This window comes from Narcine bancroftii, chromosome 14 (assembly GCF_036971445.1).
Source record: "Narcine bancroftii isolate sNarBan1 chromosome 14, sNarBan1.hap1, whole genome shotgun sequence".
NCBI lineage: Eukaryota > Metazoa > Chordata > Chondrichthyes > Torpediniformes > Narcinidae > Narcine > Narcine bancroftii.
In genome coordinates, this window is record NC_091482.1 from 45402546 (window position 1) to 45422271 (window position 19726).

Here is a 19726-nt window from a genome sequence, read left to right on the forward strand (position 1 = left end):
TCAGACGGGTGCACAGTTGCATCAGGTAGGCGGCATGGTCCTTGCGGCTGGCGATGAGGATATGGTCCAAATAGATGAGCACAAATGGGAAATCTCGGCCCACTGTGTCCATCATCCACCGGAAAGCTTTTGCTGCATTCTTTAGACCGAAGGACGTGCGGAGAAATTCAAACAAACCAAATAGGTTATGATGGCGGCCTTGGGGGTGTCCTGGGGATGAACAGGGATTCGGATTCAGACCACCTTGGAGAACATTCGTACCCCGTGCAGGTTGGCGGCGAAGTCTTGGATGAGGGGCATGGGGCATCTGTTGGGTGTGGTGGCCTTGTTGAGGCGGCGGTAGTCCCCGCATGGTCTCCAGCCCTTCCTGCTGTTTTTGGCACAATGTGGAGGGGGAGAGGCCCAGAGACTGCTGGAGCGCTGCACAATCCCCAGCCTGTCCATCTTTTTGAACTCCTCCTTTGCTCGGCTGAATTTTTTGGGAGTGAGTCGAGTGCCTTGGCATGGAGCAGTTGGGTCCTCAGTCAGTATGTGGTGCCTTACCCTGTGCTTTGGCTCAGCTGTGGAGAACTGTGATGCCACTATTGAGGCAAACTCCACCAGGATGTGGGCGAATAAATTGTCAGAGTGTGTTTATAGAGTCCAGGTGGGGGGGGGAGGGGCGGGTAGCTTGGCTTCTTCCAGAGGCAGGGTCTGAAAGGTACTGGTGTGCACCAAGTGCAGACCCTTGAGGTTGAAGGAAGTCGGCCCCAGGAGCAGTGGCACCACTGACGTGAGTTGAAGGCCCACATAAAGCGGCTTTTGCTGAAACGAAGGGGAATGGTGCGCATCCTGATAGTTCGAATGCAGGGGCTGTTGCCTTCTCTCAGTGCTGGGCCTTGCTTGTCATTGCGGATATTGAGGCCTGCGTGGGTGTAGGACGCTTATCTTGGTATCCCTGTCAACCAGGAAATGCCTGCCCGACAGTGAGTCCCAAACGTGGAGGAGGCTATCTTGTGGGCCAACCACTGCAGCCAGTAACGATGGTTGACCAGGGCGTTTCCTGAAAACCCGCAAGGTGGGTAGCATCGACGGGCCTCTGCACCCCATTGCTGGTGGTGGTAGATAGCTGTCCTGGGTATTCAAATGCCTCTCCACTGGCCTTGATCTCGCTGGGGGCTGTTTGTGGGGCTTGCTGATGTGGTCTACGATGGTGCTGGTGTCCTTCTCTGTTCTACAGAGCATATCCGCCCGGGCTGCAACCCTCTGATGGTCGCTGAAGTCCTTGTCTGTGAGCAAGAGTCTTATATCCTCGGGCAGCTGCTCCAGAAAGATCTACTCAAAGAGCAGGAAAGGCTTGTTGCCCTCAGTTAAAATGAACATCTTGCTCATTAGGGCGTTCAGGGCCCTGTCCCCCAATCTGTCCACGTGCAGCAATCGGGTGGCATGCACGCGCTGGGAGAGCCCGACAGTGCGGGTTAGTAGCTCTTTGAGGGCCACACATTTGCCTTGCTCCGAATCCTTGCCTCTGTATCCTGATCGAGGGCACTCGTGTAGAAGTAGCCGGTGTCATCAGTGGTGATGTGGCGAAGCTGGAACTGGGCCTCAGTCTGCTCAAACTACACCCAGAATGTTGGAAGTCTGGGGGAGACCATGTGGATGGTCGTTGACTCCATTCGATCCATCATCTTCGGGTCCAACTGCTGGTTTGACCTGTTGGGGTCACCAATGTAGCGTTCGCGCTATGTGAGCGTGGAGAAGAACGACAAGCACACCAAAGCCTTGGGAAACGAAACTGGTTTATTGCTCTGGCTGCCTTGGCGCTGACGTCAGACTCCCGCATCATCGGAGCGCCGGCCTCGGATTGGCCAGTGTTCCTGCCAGAGTTCTCCATCTTCTTGCTGTGCAGCGGTCACCTGAGACGATGGCCAGTGTCACCCCCAGGACTGCGCTGTTTCTGCGTTCATCGGCCATTTTGTGTGACGATTTGCATCTCTGCTGATACAATATCCCATTTAAATATTAACCATGCAACATAAAATGCGATGCTAATAATGTCAGCTTGTAAATTCCAGTCAGCGCAAGCCCACCGCCCAAACTGATTTGCTGCGTTCAGTGGGCCTGGTGTGGCCTCCTCTGCATCAGTGAGACCAAGCGCAGATTGGGTGGCCATTTTGCCGAACACCCGCACTCTGTGGCTCTAAACTGGAGCCTCCTGCAGACAAACATTTCAACTCTCTCAACCATTTCCACAGTGATGTGTCTGCCCTCAGCCTCATCCATTGTCAGGACGAGACCTCACGTGAACTTGAGGAACAACACATCTTCTTCCTCCTGGAGTTTTCCCATCTGTTTTACTGTTTCCATCTCTTCTTTACCTACTTATTTTTTCCCTCTTTCTAACTTTTCTCACTTGTTTCCCTCTCCCTGTGTCTCCATCTCCCACATCCTCATCTGCACTCAATCACCGCTGGACCCCTCCTCCAGTTTCCTTCCCCATTTATAGACACAACTTCACCTTGTTATCATGGACTTGAGCAAGGGTCCCAACCCGAAACATTGACTGAGCATTTCTACCCATGGATGCAGCCTCTCCTGGTGAGTTCCTCTTGCAGTTCTTTAACTGCTCAAGGTTTCAGCATCTCCAGTGTTTGCGTTTCTCTGCTCAGTGCCTGCGCGTTTCTCTGCTCAGTGCCTGCGCGTTTCTCTGCTCAGTGCCTGCGCGTTTCTCTGCTCAGTGCCTGCGCGTTTCTCTGCTCAGTGCCTGCGCGTTTCTCTGCTCAGTGCCTGCGCGTTTCTCTGCTCAGTGCCTGCGCGTTTCTCTGCTCAGTGCCTGCGCGTTTCTCTGCTCAGTGCCTGCGCGTTTCTCTGCTCAGTGCCTGCGCGTTTCTCTGCTCAGTGCCTGCGCGTTTCTCTGCTCAGTGCCTGCGCGTTTCTCTGCTCAGTGCCTGCGCGTTTCTCTGCTCAGTGCCTGCGCGTTTCTCTGCTCAGTGCCTGCGCGTTTCTCTGCTCAGTGCCTGCGCGTTTCTCTGCTCAGTGCCTGCGCGTTTCTCTGCTCAGTGCCTGCGCGTTTCTCTGCTCAGTGCCTGCGCGTTTCTCTGCTCAGTGCCTGCGCGTTTCTCTGCTCAGTGCCTGCGCGTTTCTCTGCTCAGTGCCTGCGCGTTTCTCTGCTCAGTGCCTGCGCGTTTCTCTGCTCAGTGCCTGCGCGTTTCTCTGCTCAGTACCAGCTGTGCTGTTCAACGTTCTTGAGTCAGCCTTGTGAGGTTTTGTTCCCTTCCTCCTGCCACTTCTTGGGAGGGGGTCCGGAGGGAACAAAGGGGATCAGCCCACAGTGGGCTCACCCACACGTCCCTCAGGCAGTGAATCTTGTTTTGAAAGCAAAATCCGCTGAGTCAGCACGAGCTGAGCTGGTTTGTGATGACATTGCTGTGGCTGCCAGTACAGTCACCAAACCCAGCATTTGGCACAAGCCATCTCCATCAGACACTAAATGCAGCTGGTTATGTGGTGTATGTGACTTTTCCAAGTTTATCCCATTGTAATTGCAATCAGGTTTTCTATAGTAGGTGGATTGTAAATGTTTCACTTCCACCTTAGTTTAAAATAAAACCCTTGAGTGGGTTTATATGGGTCCAGATGCATTAACCAAAGCGCCAAGCGGCAATTGCTGAAAATATGAAATAAAAATCAAAAGTGAACTCTGGTCCTGCCTGCATCTGGGAAGAGAGAAACGAGTGCGGCTGCATCGATTGGGTGTGGACTGTTTGCTGAGCTGGAAACTTAAAGTAAATCCATTTTAATGAGCCCAAACAAAACCAGTCACGGGAAGGTGGGGGGGGTGGGCAACAGGTTTACAATGTCAGGAATGCAGGCACCTCTCACGAGTTGTTGGGTAACGACCCAGAAACAGCTGTGAACACTGGTGGACAACCCCGCTGCAAAATAGAAAATAGTGACATTGTCCCTGTGTAAGGAAGGTGTGGGGCAGCGAGTCTCGAGAGAAGTAGAGGGTGTGGAAGAATGAATATATTCTCTCTCTCTCTCTCCTTGTGGAGCTTCACCAGGCTATAATAATTAAACCCACTGGTGCAGATTTACATACAGCAGCAAAGAAACACTTGCTGTTCATTATGCCTGCAGCTACCCACTGCGTTTCACATTGTCCACTTAAATCTCTCCGCACAAGCCAGTGGATCAGGCCCAAAGCGTTGGTTACCTTTGACTTCCTATGGATGCTGCCACATTACTCCTCCACATTGCGCTCGACCCACCCCCCGCCAGCATCTGCAAGATTTTTTTGTTTAACGCCGCATTCCGACGTAGTGAAATGTGTGGAAGAGTTGGCAAAAAAAAGTTTCAATTTCTACCATCAGTGGTTTGTGTGAGGATGTCAGATATTGCCGGTCACTTACCAGTGTAGTAATAATGTTAAGTGATAATAACCTCACCATTTGCTTCTTGTGGCTGTTTCAGCCTCTTGGCCATTCATGTTCCTCCTGGACAAATCGCCCCATAACTCGGGTTTAATCCTGGAACATTTCATATTTTGGATCCATGTTTTAATCTCCATTCTTTAAGCAAAGCTGTGCTGAACAAATTATGTATTTTGTTTGCAACTTAATTTGGACAGAATATGAATTATTAAAATGTTTTGATCAGTATTCCATACACTACAATTATCATAAATTGTTGCAGCAATAATGTCAAGTTTATTGTTTTCTGATTGTACAAGTACAACCTGACAACAGTGTTCTCTGGTCCTTGGTGCAAACCAGTCATAACACACATATAGACAAGCGATATGTATATGGGACAACTATTTTCATCCATACAAATACATATTGTTTTGTAAATATGTTCGAGTGAGCAGTTCCTTTGGACTGAAAAGACTGTCTTTTAATTGTAAATACTATATATCTGGCTATACTTCTAATTTTCTCTAACGATAACCTATATTTGATAAAAACAATCTTAGAACCATAGAACACAACAGCACAGAAATGGGCCCCTTCGGCCCTTCTAGTCTGTGTCGAACCATTTTTTTTTGACTAGTCCCACTAACCTGCACCTTAGTCCATAGGCCTCCATACCTCTCCCATCCTTGTCCCTGTCCAGATTCTTATTAAAATCAAGCCTGCATTCACTACCTCAGCTGGCAGCTTGTTCCACACTCACCACTCTGTGTGAAAATGTTCCCCCTAAACTTTTCCCCTTTCACTCTTAGTTCTCTGGTTTGTATCTCACTCACCCACCCTCAGTGGAAAAAGCTGACCTACACATTTACTCTGCCCTTCCCCCTCATAATTTTAAAGACCTCTTTCAAATCTCCCTACCCATAATCCACCACGCAGATGGAACTGTTGTGAGAAACACAGAGCGGTTCCAGCTGTGTGGGGGGATTATGGGTAGGGAAGACAGCCATTGCTCTGCCGCGTATTTATAACGGTGGCACTACGGCACCAGTCCCCCTCACCTCCCTCGGCTCCGGAGGGCGCTATGAGGTGCTGCTCGACATGAATGCGGCTAAGAGCAGCCTTTTAGGGCCGCTCCATGAAAGGTCAGTTTTATGTTTTCCCTCTGCGCTCATAGCCGGCCTCCAGGTGGAGGCCTGACATAAAATGACCCGCAGCCTCATTATTGGGCTGTAGCCTGAAGCTGTTGGTGTAAAATGTTAAATCTGCTTTGTCTTTACTTCAGGAATCAAGATGACGATGCCACAAAAAAGAAAGTCAATTTGGTATTTGAGAAAATCCAGACCTTGAAATCAAAGAGTGCAATCAGTGTGGAAAACCAGAAGGGAAACAAGGTAAAGAGCATGAAGTCAGAACAGCATGAGGCCGCGGTAGAGCAGTCAATTGGTACAAACGTGCCTTTGAACAATTAGCCTGCAGGCTGTTCATTCTTGCAATAGTTACTTGACTTTTCTCTTTGGTTGCACTTTGCGCATTTGAGTTGAGAATTGTGGCAGAGCAAGGCACTTGGTAAACAGCAAATCCTCAGCCATGGCCATCAGCCTCAAATTTGCGTGGCAGAGCTGTGACCAAGCTGTGGCTTCACTGGCCTATTCACTGAGAGCTCATCAACCAACTCTTCCCTGCAGCATTTCCTGTTTCTCTCCCTTCCCTTCCAATAAATCCATCTCCTGGCTTGATCCTGGGGGTTGCGTTGCAGCAGAATGAGTGGCATGAGTCTTTTGTGACAGATCTGAGCTTCAGCTGGACTTTCATGCCATGGTGGAAGGTGGGCTTTACTGGGAAGGTGGGTCTGGCAGAGAATGAAGGGCTTGGGCCTGGCGGGGAAGGGGTGGGGGTGGGAACCTGACTGGGAAGGGAAAGGGAAAGCCTTAGTGGGGAAGGGAAAGGGAAAGCCCCTGCGGTGAAGGGAAAGAGAAAGCCCCAGCAGTGAAGGGAAAGGGAAAGCCCCAGCGGGGAAGGGAAAGGGAAGGGTCCAGCGGGGAAGGTAAAGGGAAGGGGTCCAGCGGGGAAGGGAAAGGGAAGGGGTCCAGCGGGGAAGGGAAAGGGAAGGGGTCCAGCGGGGAAGGGAAAGGGAAGGGTCCAGCGGGGAAGGGAAAGGGAAGGGTCCAGCTGGGGAAGGGAAAGGGAAGGGTCCAGCTGGGGAAGGGAAAGGGAAGGGTCCAGCTGAGGAAGGGAAAGGGAAGGGTCCAGCTGGGGAAGGGAAAGGGAAGGGTCCAGCTGGGGAAGGGAAAGGGAAGGGTCCAGCTGGGGAAGGGAAAGGGAAGGGTCCAGCTGGGGAAGGGAAAGGGAAGGGTCCAGCTGGGGAAGGGAAAGGGAAGGGTCCAGCTGGGGAAGGGAAAGGGAAGGGTCCAGCTGGGGAAGGGAAAGGGAAGGGTCCAGCTGGGGAAGGGAAAGGGAAGGGTCCAGCTGGGGAAGGGAAAGGGAAGGGTCCAGCTGGGGAAGGGAAAGGGAAGGGTCCAGCTGGGGAAGGGAAAGGGAAGGGAAAGGGAAGGGTCCAGCTGGGGAAGGGAAAGGGAAGGGTCCAGCTGGGGAAGGGAAAGGGAAGGGTCCAGCTGGGGAAGGGAAAGGGAAGGGTCCAGCTGGGGAAGGGGAAGGGAAGGGTCCAGCTGGGGAAGAGTCCAGCTGGGGAAGGATCCCGCTGGGGAAGGGTCCAGCTGGGGAAGGGTCCCGTTGGGGAAGGGTCCAGCTGGGACAGGGTCCAGCTGGGACAGGGTCCAGCTGGGACAGGGAAGGGAGGGTCCAGGGTGGGGGTGGGGGTGGGGGCTCGGATGGGAAGTATTAGCTCACGTAGGAAAAGGGGCATCTGGCTGTCATAGGGAAAGGGATGCTCAGATGGGAAGGTGGGTGGGCTCTGCTGTGAAGGGAGGGTCCTGACGGGGTTATGCTGCTATGACTCTACTGTTGTTTGAGGGTTGCCCAGGTTTTTAGCAGTTTTGGTTCAATTTCTTTTATTACTCATTTACACCATTGATCAGAATGGTTCACCTGGTGTTCAAATGTAAAGGGTGTTGGAAGAATATATAATTGATATCCGCTAACATTTGGCTTTCAGGATGAGAAATCTCCCGAATTTCAAGCCCTTTTGGAACAGAAATGTGCGCTCGAAACGAATGCAGTTGCAATTGAGAAGAAAGCAGAAGATCTGCAAAGAAAACTGGACGAAGTGATGATGGTACCTTTCAGATTTATTGTCAGTACAAACATGTTATCAGGTACAGCCCTGAGATTTTTCCTGCGGGCAAGGCAGAATTACCACTTATTGGTGGTGCAAAGAAAAAACTGTACACATGTAAACAAATAAAGAAACTGCTAAACAAACTGCAATATAGAGAGGAAAGCAATCAATAAAGTGCAAAAGTCAGAGCTCTTAAATGAGTCTCTGATTGAGTTTGTCGTTGAGGAGTCTGATGGTTTAGGGGTAGCAGCTGATCCTGAACCTGGTGGTGCAAGTCTTGTAGCACCTGTACCACTTTCCTGATGGTAGCAGAGAAGACAGAGGCGTGTGCTGGGTGGCGTGGATCCTTGATGACTGCCGCCAGGGTTTCTGGTGTCGTACCAAACCTCTGCAAACTCCTGAGGAAGTACAGGCACTGATGTGCTTTCTTCACGATGCCATTAGTGTGTTGGATCCAGAAAAGATCCTCCGAGACAGTGACTCCCAAGAACTTAAATTTGCTCACCCTCTCCACCTCTGATTCCCCCAATGGATCATACACCTCCAGTTTTCCCTTCCTGAAGTCAATGTTCAGCTCCTTAGTTTTGGTGACATTGAGTGCAAGGTTGTTGTTGGTGCACCATTCAGCCTCTTAGCCAGAGAGTAACTTGTGAATTTACCTTGTATTTCGGTGTATAAGACGGTCCCCTTTTTTCAGTCTCATTTTAAGGGTTTCATGGTATATCTGGTGTACAATTTGTTCCCCATTTTCTGGCTGCCTGAGGTGCATACAAGTCGAACCCCCCCCCCCCCCCCCCCCAATAGATCGCATGGATTTATCTGCTGGATGTTGGCTTGAGGTGATTGTTATCATGGAGAGCCCATCGACACAACACAGCACACGTTGAAAACATGAAGTGAGCTTTCAGATGAAAGTGATAGAAATGGCCAAGAAAACCAACGACTACGGTGCTGCAAGAAAATTCAATGTGTGTGAGAAGTTGGTGAGAGATTGGAGGAAGAAAGAAGAGACTCTAAGAAAAATACCAAAAAGGCAATGTTCTTTGAGAAAAGGAATCACTCGTTGGCCAGAGTTGGAAAATCTTGTTGCGGAATGGGTACGTGAACAGAGGCAAGATTGCTACATGGTCACCTGAAATAACAAGAACATTTACCCTGCAGTGGGTCAAGTCGCAGCCAGGCCTCAGTGATGATGTTGTTGGCTGGTGCAATCGTTTTATGAACAGGAAAAATCTGGTATTATGCCAAAAAATAAAAATTGCACCAAAACTACCAAAAGATCTTGATCATAAAGTTGTAAATTTTCACCAGTTTATTATATGGAACTGGCAGAAACACCAGTTTGCATCATCAAATATCAGAAACATGGACGAAACCCACATGAATTTTGACATAATAGGCAATAGAACAGTGGAACAGAAAGGTATGAAAACTGTGCAAACCAGAAGTACAGGCCAGGAAAGAACCAGGTTTACCATGATGTCGTCGTGCAAGGCTGACGCAACAAAGTTAAGACCCATGGTAATCTTCTCACGCAAAATTAAACCTAAAATAAAATTCCCTGCAGGTATTTTTGTACATTTTCATGAAAAAGGATGGATAGATGAAAATAGTGTAAAACTATGGATAAACAATGTGTGGAACAGGCGGCCAGGTGGTTTGTGCAAAGATCAGAGTTTGCCGGTTGGGATATTTTTTGTAGCCACTTAACTGAGAACACTAAAAGCAGATTAGCCCTACATAATACTTACATGGTGGTTATCCCGGGTTGTTTGACATCTATATTGCAACCTCTTGATGTCTGCTTGAACAAGCCATTCAAAGATCATGTGCATGAGGAATGGAATACATGGATGTCAGGTGCAGAAAAGCCATTTACAAAAAGTGGGGCAACATGTGCTGCATCGCTTGATGTGCTGTGTGGCTTCATGCCCAAGGCATGGGACAAAGTGAAAGTAGAGACTGTGATAAAATCATTGTTCAGTTGATGACACGGAAGACGATTTATTGTGGGACACTGAAACCACCTCATCAGATACAGACTGAGGCCCACATGACTGTTTAAATAGTGAGAGTATTCATCTGCTTGCTGCCATCTTTGCCTCAGACAAAGATTGTGAGAGTGATTTTGAAGGGTTCTAAATGTGTTGTTGTTTTCAGACAATGATGGCAATCTTGAAGATTTCTAATTGTGTTATTTTCAATAAAAATGTCAATGAAAATCTGTTGCAGTCGGGTTTTTATGGTTTTTCAAGGGTCAGCTACACTGGTAAGTGGCCGGCAATATCTGACATCCTCACACAAACCATTGATGGTAGAAATTGTACACCAGATCAGCCCAGATTGGATTTTGAGCTGAATTTAAAGTCTCAAAAGTATATCTGGCTTATAAGTCGACCCTTTTTGGTTTTTTTTTTAAAGACATCTTTTTTGGGGTTTCATGACTCGACTTGTTGCGTTGCATGGGATGACAAAGACATTAACTGACGCTCAACACTTGCTTTGCAGAAACAACAGAGAGAGAAAGAACAAAAGTGCAGGACCAAAGACGACCTTAAAAACCTGCAGCAAGAAATGGAAAGAAGTTTAGGAGAAAATAATCGTTTACGGGAGCAAGTAGCAAAAAGCGATAAAGAGCTCAGAAATCAGCTTGAAGAGTAAGTTGGCAGGGTTGGAGTAGAACGGATAGTGATTTTTTTTTAAGAAAAACTTCACTCCAATCAGATCACAAACCTTAGTGCTTAAACTCAGATTAAAACATATTAATGACAATATAATGATCTGTTTGAAATTAATGTAACACTTGGCATTGACTGTAAAGTGCAAGGTCCTGGACTTTGCAGTTGTAACAGTGACAACATTCAGCATCGATCACTGGTACGTTCATGGTAAAACATAGAATTACAGAGGTAGCTGTCAATAATTCCCAGCTTGGCCAGAGGTGCACTATATTGCAGTGTTCTCCACCGTCACCTTGAGAAATCAGTAATTAAATGTAACATTTGGACATTTGCAAATTTCTAAGCTTCCCTCCAAGTCTATGTGGGGTTTAACGGCAGGCAAAACCATAATTCTGGAATAGCATCATTTCTCGCCCTTAAAAAAAAATGCACGCAAGGTTGCTGTTCTCTCAGATCTGAGATTCATTTCAAAAGAAATTGTTTGAATAGATTTCATAGTTTGAATCTCTTGTGCTTCCATCAATCTCCCTATTGCCAGAGAAACAGAATTTATTGTCGTAAACGCGTCACGGAATTCATTATTTTGTGGCAGGCATTGCTACAAATTACAGTTCAAAGTAAGTATTGGCGCAAGAAAATAGGAGGGAGTGAGGCCGTGTCTGTGGTTCATTGTCCATTCAGGAATCTGATGGCGGAGGGGAAGATGCTGTCCTTGTGCCGCCGAGTGTTTTGTCTTCAGGCTCCTGCACCTCCTCCCTGATGGTGGCAGTGTGAAGAGGGCATGGGCTGGGCGATGGGGGCCCTTGACGATAGAGGCTTCATCCACTAGAGCCAGCAACTGGCAGCAGACAGTGGCAGGAGAATAGTCTAGCACTTGGTCTTTGTGGGCAGCTTTCTTCAAAACAGCAGTGAATCGACTCGCGTCCACTGTTGGCCACAAAATCAAAGCCTTCATTATAATCTGTTAGTGAATGAGAGAATATACTATATAGTCTACAAGTATTGAAGCTTTTGGTTAATGTTTGAAGTGTGACTGTTCAGTGACATCTTCCCCATTAATAACCTTGGCACTTGCAATAATATTTCAACATCTTTGGCTGCATTTTATTTATACGTTTACATTCTCCTAAAAAGCTGAATTCTGGCAGTACTTTCAGAAACCTCAGGTTTTTGTTCCGAGTTCATTGGGTACTATCACAACACACAAAAAAAATTGTATTTCTGTTCCTCTTCCTTTATCCAGAAAGCACACAGCTCGCCTGCCACTGACCCAGAGTGGGCGGGACTGGCTTCAGATCAAGTCCAAGGTATTATAAGTTAGTTTCTTGGACTTGCCTTTTACAAAGACATTTCTAGAAGCTCTTAAACATGATACGTCTTGTGAAATGCAAACTTGTAAAACACTGTAACGTGTGTGGTTGTTACAAATGCTACTTTTTTCCCCCCACAAACATCTTCAAAGTGTCCTGTGTAGTGACAGACTGAATGAAGGTGTTCCCCTGATTTGTGAAACCATTAGCTAGCTTTATGATTCAAGGCAGGAGGGTTTCACTGTCTCCTTCCTGTGAAGCAGGGGACACGCAGACCAAGTTTGTCCATGAAAGTTTCACTGGATGCTTGTGATGGCAAGGCACTGAGCTGCAGTGACAAACATTGTGGAGTGATATTCTAAAACTTGTTTAGCTTGAACAGGCTGGGCTGTTCAAACAACAAGACCTGGAAGGGAGTTGATAGACTAGATTAATCTGTTCTGGCAATTGAGAAATGGGGCAGAACTTCACAATAGAGGATTGATTATTTTGATCAAGATCAGGAGGAATTTCTTCACTCACGATGAGGAATCCTTAAATCCTGAGCATTGTCGGGATATTGAGTGTATTCCATGGTTGAAATAGATTTTTAATCTACGGGGTGGGGGGGGGGGGTGGGGGGGGAACGAGTTACACAGCTGGATCTGGCGGGAAAGACGAGCAGAGCCAAGATCAACTTAGTCTTATTGGATGGCAGTAAGTCAAAAGAATGCAGGGTATAGTGTTACTAAGACACAGCATGGGATAGGAAGAAAAATACTGTCAAAACTGCAAAGGCATCATCTTTTAACCACCGTATCCCGTGGTACAGGTGTAGGACTGATGGTGATCAGACCTCGGAACTTTTGGTTTGATTGTGAATGGCTTTCTCCTGCATCTGTTTAATGAGCAAATTTTTCGCTGTCTGTGGATCTGGAGAATATTATGCGGCAGTAGAGATGAAGGAGTTGGCCTATGTCGAAAGATTGAGTCATCTGGGACTGTACTCGCTGGAATTTAGAAAAATGGGAGGGAATGTTATAGAAACATATGAAAGGAATAGATAAGAGGGAGGAAGGTACGTTGTTCCCATTGGTGGGGAAGAGCAGAACTAGGGGGCATAACCTTAAGATTCAGGGTTGTAGATATAGGACGGAGATGAGGAGGAACTGCTTTTCCCCAGAGGGGGGTGAATCTGTGGAATTCGCTGCCCACTGAAGTGGAGGTGACTTCAGTAAATGTATTTAATTCAAGGTTGGAGATTTTTACATGGTAGGGCAATTAAGGGATATGGGGGGGAAAAGGCAGGTAGCCATGATCTCGTTGACTGGCGGAGCAGGCTTGATGGGCCAAATGGCCTACCGCTGTTCCTATTTAATTTTTTTTTTAATTAAAAAAAAACATTTTAAAATTAAATGTAAACATACTAGATGGTAACAGGCCATTTCGGTCCACGAGCCCAATTAACCTACACCCCCAGTTAAAAAGCCACATCGACACGGGGAGAACGTGCAAACTCCTTACAGACAGTGCGGGATTTGAACCCCAGTCCTGATTGCTGGCGCCGTAATGCTAACCTCTATGCCAGCTGTGCCACCCATTTAAGTTCTTGTGTCATTTCAAAGTTCTTCTCTCCGTGCCCTTGTTCACCCTTCGCCCATCCCCTTCTGTGCTTGCCAACTGTGGCCAATGAAGCAGTGCGCCAATTTGAAATTTCTTGTTTTCAGATCTTGACCTGGTCCCTCCCCTTTCTATATCTCTAACAGCTCCGTGGCAGGAATTCTGACCTACGAGTCGAAGACCACAGAAATGGCCTTCAGCACCCCAACTCAAGTGCTTAATGATATGAATCCCAATTTCAGCTCTTGCTCCATTGCCGTCCACACCTCGGTGTTTCAGCCCCTTTTTTAATGTTGTGAGAGTCTCTGTATCCGCCATCTCCTCAGGTAGGATGTTTCAGTTTAAAACCAGCCCAATGGGTGAGAAAAATTCTTCCTCTGATCTCGCCAGTTCCTGAATTTCATCATTCCTGTGCCTTGGGCTTTTTGCACTGGGGGATTCCCTTTTGAACACCTACATTCTGTCTACAAGATGCTCCCTTAAAATCTGAAAATTAACAAACAAAACTGCAGATGTGAGAAATTTAAACAAGAACATAACACTGGTTCAGATGAAGGTTCACTGACGTTGCCTCCCCAGCTGAATATGTTCAGCGTTTTCTGTTTTAATCCTTTCTCTGTCCAAGTTTCTTGTCATCCACACTAACGCTCCCTGCAACATCTTTGCCACAGTTCCCCAGAAGGACCCTAGGAGGTTTTGTTCAGGTGCTATACAAATGGAAAATTGTCTTGTTGGTGCTGTGGTTGGGAAGGAAATAACATGCTGCTGCCTTTCTGCCAGATTGGTGCAAGTGAAGATGGAGAGAGAACAGTATCAGAGTGAGATTAGGGACTTGCAAGATCAGCTGTCAGAAATGCACGACGAGCTCGATAGTGCAAAGTTCACTGCTGACTGTGAGGAGAAGGAAGGCCTGATCATGGTAAGTGTCTATTCCTTCCTTTCTGCACTTGGGTCTTCTCCAAGATTGCATGTTACCGCAATTCGAATTGGGCAAGAGATTTTTGTTTTGTTATTGCTTTGACAACCAAGTTGATGTTTGCACATTATCAAGACGAAGTTGGTTGTAGATTTGTCAATTATAGATTTCTGTACGGTGCTTTGAGCTGTGATTACTCTCGTCTTCCTCTCCCCGGCATCACCAGGGGACTTCACGTCCTCAAAAAGCAGTTCCCTCCATTATTAAACCGCTTCATGGCTGGAAGATGACCAAACAATTAGGATTCGAACCTTAACTACATTGCTCCATGACCGCACTTGATCTTGATGCTGTTGATTGCACAGAATGGAGTTGGAAACATCCTGAACATTCAGTTGCACAATGAGAAGCCTCTGTCTACAGAGAGAGGGAGTTGCATTTAAATAGCAGTTATTATAAGACCTGAACATTCCTTACCAGAATCAATCACAGGACTATCTTCATGTAATTGTTTTGAAAAGAATGACGAATTGAATCCTCAAACAGTATTCTGAACTGGTCACTGCAGATACAGTGTATCTAAATTTGAAATCTGGGATTAGGAAGTTCCTGCAACAGACTGGAAACAAATAAGAGAATTTTGCTTTGTTTTGCGACATTTCATAATTTTCCATGTTATTGTTCATGAGTCATGTGTTTTGTGCCAAGTTCACAGGCAGATGTGCCCGGCACAAATGATTTTTGGTTTAGCTTCCTTAACAAAGTTAACAGCCAGGAGTGGGATGAATGTCGAAGCTTCCAGGCTGCCGTTTCCTCCCGTGTTTGAAGATTTAAATTTAAACATTCAGCACAGCAACAGCCCCTTCCAGCCCATGAGCCCGTGACCCCCAAATACTCCAATTAACCCATGTCCTGCATCCGTTTGTGGAGGGTGGCAGGAAACTGGATCACATGGAGGAAACCCTCGCAGACATGGGAAGAATGTGCAAGCTCCTTACAGACAATGCTGGATTTGAACCTGTATTGCCCATGGTTCAATGCCCTGTTTTTTTTTAAACTTGTTCCTGAATTTCACCCACTGGAAAGGAGGTCAATGCAGGCCCGTCATGTTACCGGTTTTCAAAAATAGTCGGAGAATATTTAAGTTGATTAGCCGCACAGTAGAAGCGATTTCAAACCGTTAAATCTGCATTGCCCAATTTCACCCAAATAAACCTGCACCCTGTAAGTTGCAGTGGGTGGGAGGAAACCTATGGGAGAACATACAATATCCCTAAAGACAGCACGGGATTCGAGCCTCAGTGGCTGGCACTGTAATGGCCCTAACCACTACCCTAACCCTGCCACTCATCTACTTTTGGTTTGATTGCCGAGTTATTCAACCTCTTGTGAAGCAACTAAATCAACAGGTGACTGAGTGGAATGGCGAGCTCATGGAACTGGGTCCACAAGGTCAGCAAACGCAGGTTGAGATCGGTTAGCTCAGTCTGGAGATAAATTCACTTCTGTCCCACCCCCCCCAGTAGGAAGCAGTCTGTTCCAGTGACATTCGTTAATGCAACGCTATTTTTAAAAAGTTTGTGCATGACTGAGAATGTGTGCAGAGGAAGAAAGTCCTTGGTTCAATTCCTCGCCCTTTGCATTTGCTGATTTTTACCCGGGAGTGGTTGGAATTACTGCTCGTGTCTTTTGGCTTCTGTATCCTCTCTCGCATGCAGGCAGGTAGGGCAGTCTGTTCCACAAACGCACACAGAGCGGGTGTGTCTCCATGGGACACTCCTTTATGACACTAACTGTGTGTATGATATCCTTATTTAATATTGAAAATGAAAGGGGGAGAATCCATTCGAACTCTCTAAAAGGGTCCTGGCCCAATACATTGACCACTTCTCCCCAGAGATGCTGCCTGAAACACACCAACCTTCCCATGTTCACTCGTTCATGAGATCTGTCCAGTCCCTGTGTTTGTCAACACAAAGTCTCCCAGAAAGCAGGGTTGTAGGGCTATCCTTTCAGACCTGGTCCGATACCTCTTCCTCTGGGCCTGGACCTCTTCTGTCACGATTTTGGGGCTGTGACACTCTGTGACCGTTGAGGTGTCCTTGACAGCTCCTACTGCTGGCAGCTCTTCAGCATCTATTTTGTAATGACCGTCTCCATGATCTTCGTGTGATGTATTGAATGCATGCATCTGTTGGACTGAGCTTGCAACATCTCTCTGATCACTGCCTTTGGACGGCATTTCTCCTAATGCTGACATACAGTGCATCAGCAGCATTGTGTTTAACTGCACCACCTTAGCATTGATGGCTGTCACGAGTTGGACTACACCAGTAATGTTGTTTCCCTTGAGCTAACATCTGCACAAGCATATCTAAATTAAATTTAAACTTACAGCACAGTAAGAGCTCCTTCCAATACACAAGTCCATGTCACCCAATTACACTCAATTAACTTACAATCCCTGTATGTTTTGGAACATGGGAGAAACTGGAGCACCTAGAAGAAACCTGCGCAGACACGGGGAGAACTTACAAACTCCTTACAAACAGCGTCAGATACTAACCCGTTGCACGAACCGCTACACTGACTACTGTCTGATACGTTGTGCAGAATTGATCATCTTTGGCCCTGGGGAAGTTCTATTGTAGGGTAGTTTGACTGTGATCTCGGCAAAGAAAATCTCCCCCCATGTACATTGATTGGGTTTTTTTTTCTCAGTCACTCGTGTCCATGGTTTGAATCTGACTCCTGACACCATGTAAAACCATGGTTGAAGTAAACACGCAATGCTGTTGAGGAGTTTCACCAGAATTGTGTCCTGACCCTGCCTTAGTGTTACTGCCTAAGATATTGCGGTAAAGGTGGAAAGTTAAGTTAGTGAGGCACAATATTAACCCTTTAGACTCTGGCCATTTTTAACCTTTCATAATAAATGGACTGGGTCCATGGGTAAACTACAATATGAACAGCAGTGCGAACCAGGTGGTGGTTGGGTATAAAATCAGTCCTGGAAAACAGGGACATGGTATATAAGTACTTGTTGACAATCCCTGAAAATGGGGATGCTGAGTCCAAAGGGTTAAAAAGAACGTAGAGAGAGCATTGTTATGAACCTAAAGGACCCCAAAACCCAGCAGCAATAGACATTCACCAAGACTAGTAGTTACTTAAACAAAAGCTGTTTTTAATTATCTTTAAACATGAAAACAGAATCAAACTAACTATTGCTATTAACTTAACTAACCCAAATTAACCCCCTTCTAATTCTAAGCGCACGCTTATGATGTGTGTGTAAATTTAAGAAAAGTTCTTGGGTTCACAGTCCAATCTCACTTCTCATTCTTCCAAGTTCTCTGGTTGCAGGCAATTATACTGTGCACAGAATTTAACATGTATAAAGTTCACCAGGCTTTGGTGCTTGAAAGGTAAATGTTCACCACTCAGGAAGGTTCTCGTAGGGTTGGCAGAGAGAGATTTGTTGTTCCAGGATTTCCACAACTGAGGTCCCACCATTAGTCACCTCAATGTCTTGCTGATGAAACTTGCCCCATCAGGGTTCTCCAGATGATAACCTCTTTCTTTCAGGCTACCACAGAGTTCCTTTCTGTTCCACTTATTTCAAGAGGAACATCAGACAGATAGCACTTCCAGCCATCCGCCACTCTGGAGCTTTCTGTTTCCAACAACCTTCTCCTGCTTGTTTCAGCCATCTTTCAGTGTCACACACACAACACTGGCTGAGAGAGCTTGTTTCATCTCTCCCTCTCCCTCCAACTGAGACTGCTTAGAAAGCCCATGTGACTCTTTCTCTTGCCACAAAACCTCCACCTTCTTCAGCAAACCACAGAAGTTATCTTTCTTGGTCAAGCTGTTGCCTTTAGGTAAACAAAACCCAGGAGTGACCTTTCTGTGAGCATTTTGTAGAAAGGTCAGAAGCCTTGTAATCAGCCAAAGTGTCTCCAGTCCAAACAATAGTCTATTCATTTTATGATGTCATTTTTATTAGCACCTACTTGTGAAATGTGCATAGCATTCTCCATAGTTTCTGTAAAGTACACTGAATATGAATTCTTCAGTATTTCAAATAAAATCTGTTTTAAAATGTGTATATATGTAACCTACTCTAATTTTACCAAATTTTCCCAATATTTATTTATTCTATTACAGCATGTATTTTAGGTGAACAAATTGGATGTGGCCTGTTCATGTTAACGATGTCTCTGTTAAGAGCAGTTGGTGCAATCTCTAAAGAGGTACACAGCCAAAAAAGCTGGCCCGTCTATTACAAGATCCATTTCCTGACCCAATCAAGAGACTTTTGTCAAGTCTCTGTGGATATTTACTGAAGGATTGAATCTGAATATCTGATATGTTCTAAACTCAGAAGAGAGAAGACTGTGGGACAATGTTGCAAGCTGTCCAACTGAGCCCCATTTAATCCTTAACCAATAAAGTCAGAACAATAATGTCAGAAAGAATATGCTCAGAGCCCCTCAAAAATTAAAATACAGTGAAACCTCGTTAGAAACCTTGTTTGAAAGATACATTGAATGTCAGAGGAATCTTAAGAGAGGAATTAGGAAAGCTAAAAGAAGGTACGAGGAAACTATGGCAAGCAGGGTGAAAACTAATCCAAAAGCATTCTACAAATATGTTAATGGTAAGAGGAAAGCTAGAGACAAAATTGGTCCCTTAGAAAATCAGAGCGGAAAACTGTGTATGGAGCCTAGAGAAATGGGGGAGATATTGAACAGTTTCTTTTCTTCGGTATTCACTAAGGAGAAGGATATTGGGAGATGTGAGATAAAAAAAGCAAATTGGGTAAATATGGGGAATATAGAGATTACAAAAGGTGTAGTTTTAAGCTTTTGAAGAATATAAAGGTGGATAAGTCTCCGGGACCAGACGGGATCTTCCCCAGGACATTGAAAGAAGTGAAGGAGGAAATAGCAGAGGCTCTGGCGGTAATTTTCCAAATGTCATTAGATATGGGGATAGTGCCGGAGGATTGGCGCATTGCGCATGTGGTTCCGTTATTTAAAAAGGGTTCAAGGAGGAAGCCTGGCAAATATCGGCCTGTAAGTTTGACGTCTGTGGTAGGTAAATTAATGGAGAAAATTCTTAGAGATAGTACTTATAAACATCTGGATAGACAGGGTCTGATCAGGAGCACTCAACATGGATTTGTGGGAGGAAGGTCATGTTTGACCAATCTGATTGAATTTTTTGAAGAGGTGACTAGGAATGTGGATGAGGGTAGCGCAGTGGATGTTGTCTATATGGACTTCAGTAAGGCCTTCGATAAGGTACCACATGGAAGGTTAGTTAGGAAGGTGCAGTCTTTAGGTATAAATTTTGAGATAGTCAAATGGATTGAACATTGGCTGAAAGGGAGAGGCCAGAGAGTGGTAGTGGATAATTGTCTGTCAGGTTAGAGGCCGGTGACCAGTGGTGTGCCTCAAGGATCTGTATTGGGCCCATTGTTGTTCGTTATATACATTAATGATCTAGATGATGGGGTGGTGAATTGGATTAGTAAATATGCAGACGATACTAAGATAGGTGGAATAGTGGATAATGAAGAAGGT

General features: G+C 46.0%; 1 protein-coding gene across 4 annotated transcripts in view; it reads left to right on the plus strand.

Moving 5' to 3' along the window:
* The window catches only part of cgnl1 (cingulin-like 1), a 185005-nt gene that overhangs the window by 36669 nt on the left and 128610 nt on the right, over positions 1-19726 (plus strand). For all 4 annotated transcript variants that reach the window (XM_069911437.1, XM_069911434.1, XM_069911436.1 and 1 more), the window contains exons 4-7: positions 5677-5785; positions 7507-7626; positions 10138-10286; positions 14000-14138. In XM_069911437.1, the coding sequence (XP_069767538.1) occupies positions 5677-5785; positions 7507-7626; positions 10138-10286; positions 14000-14138 (517 nt within the window). The remainder of the gene's footprint in view (positions 1-5676; positions 5786-7506; positions 7627-10137; positions 10287-13999; positions 14139-19726) is intronic.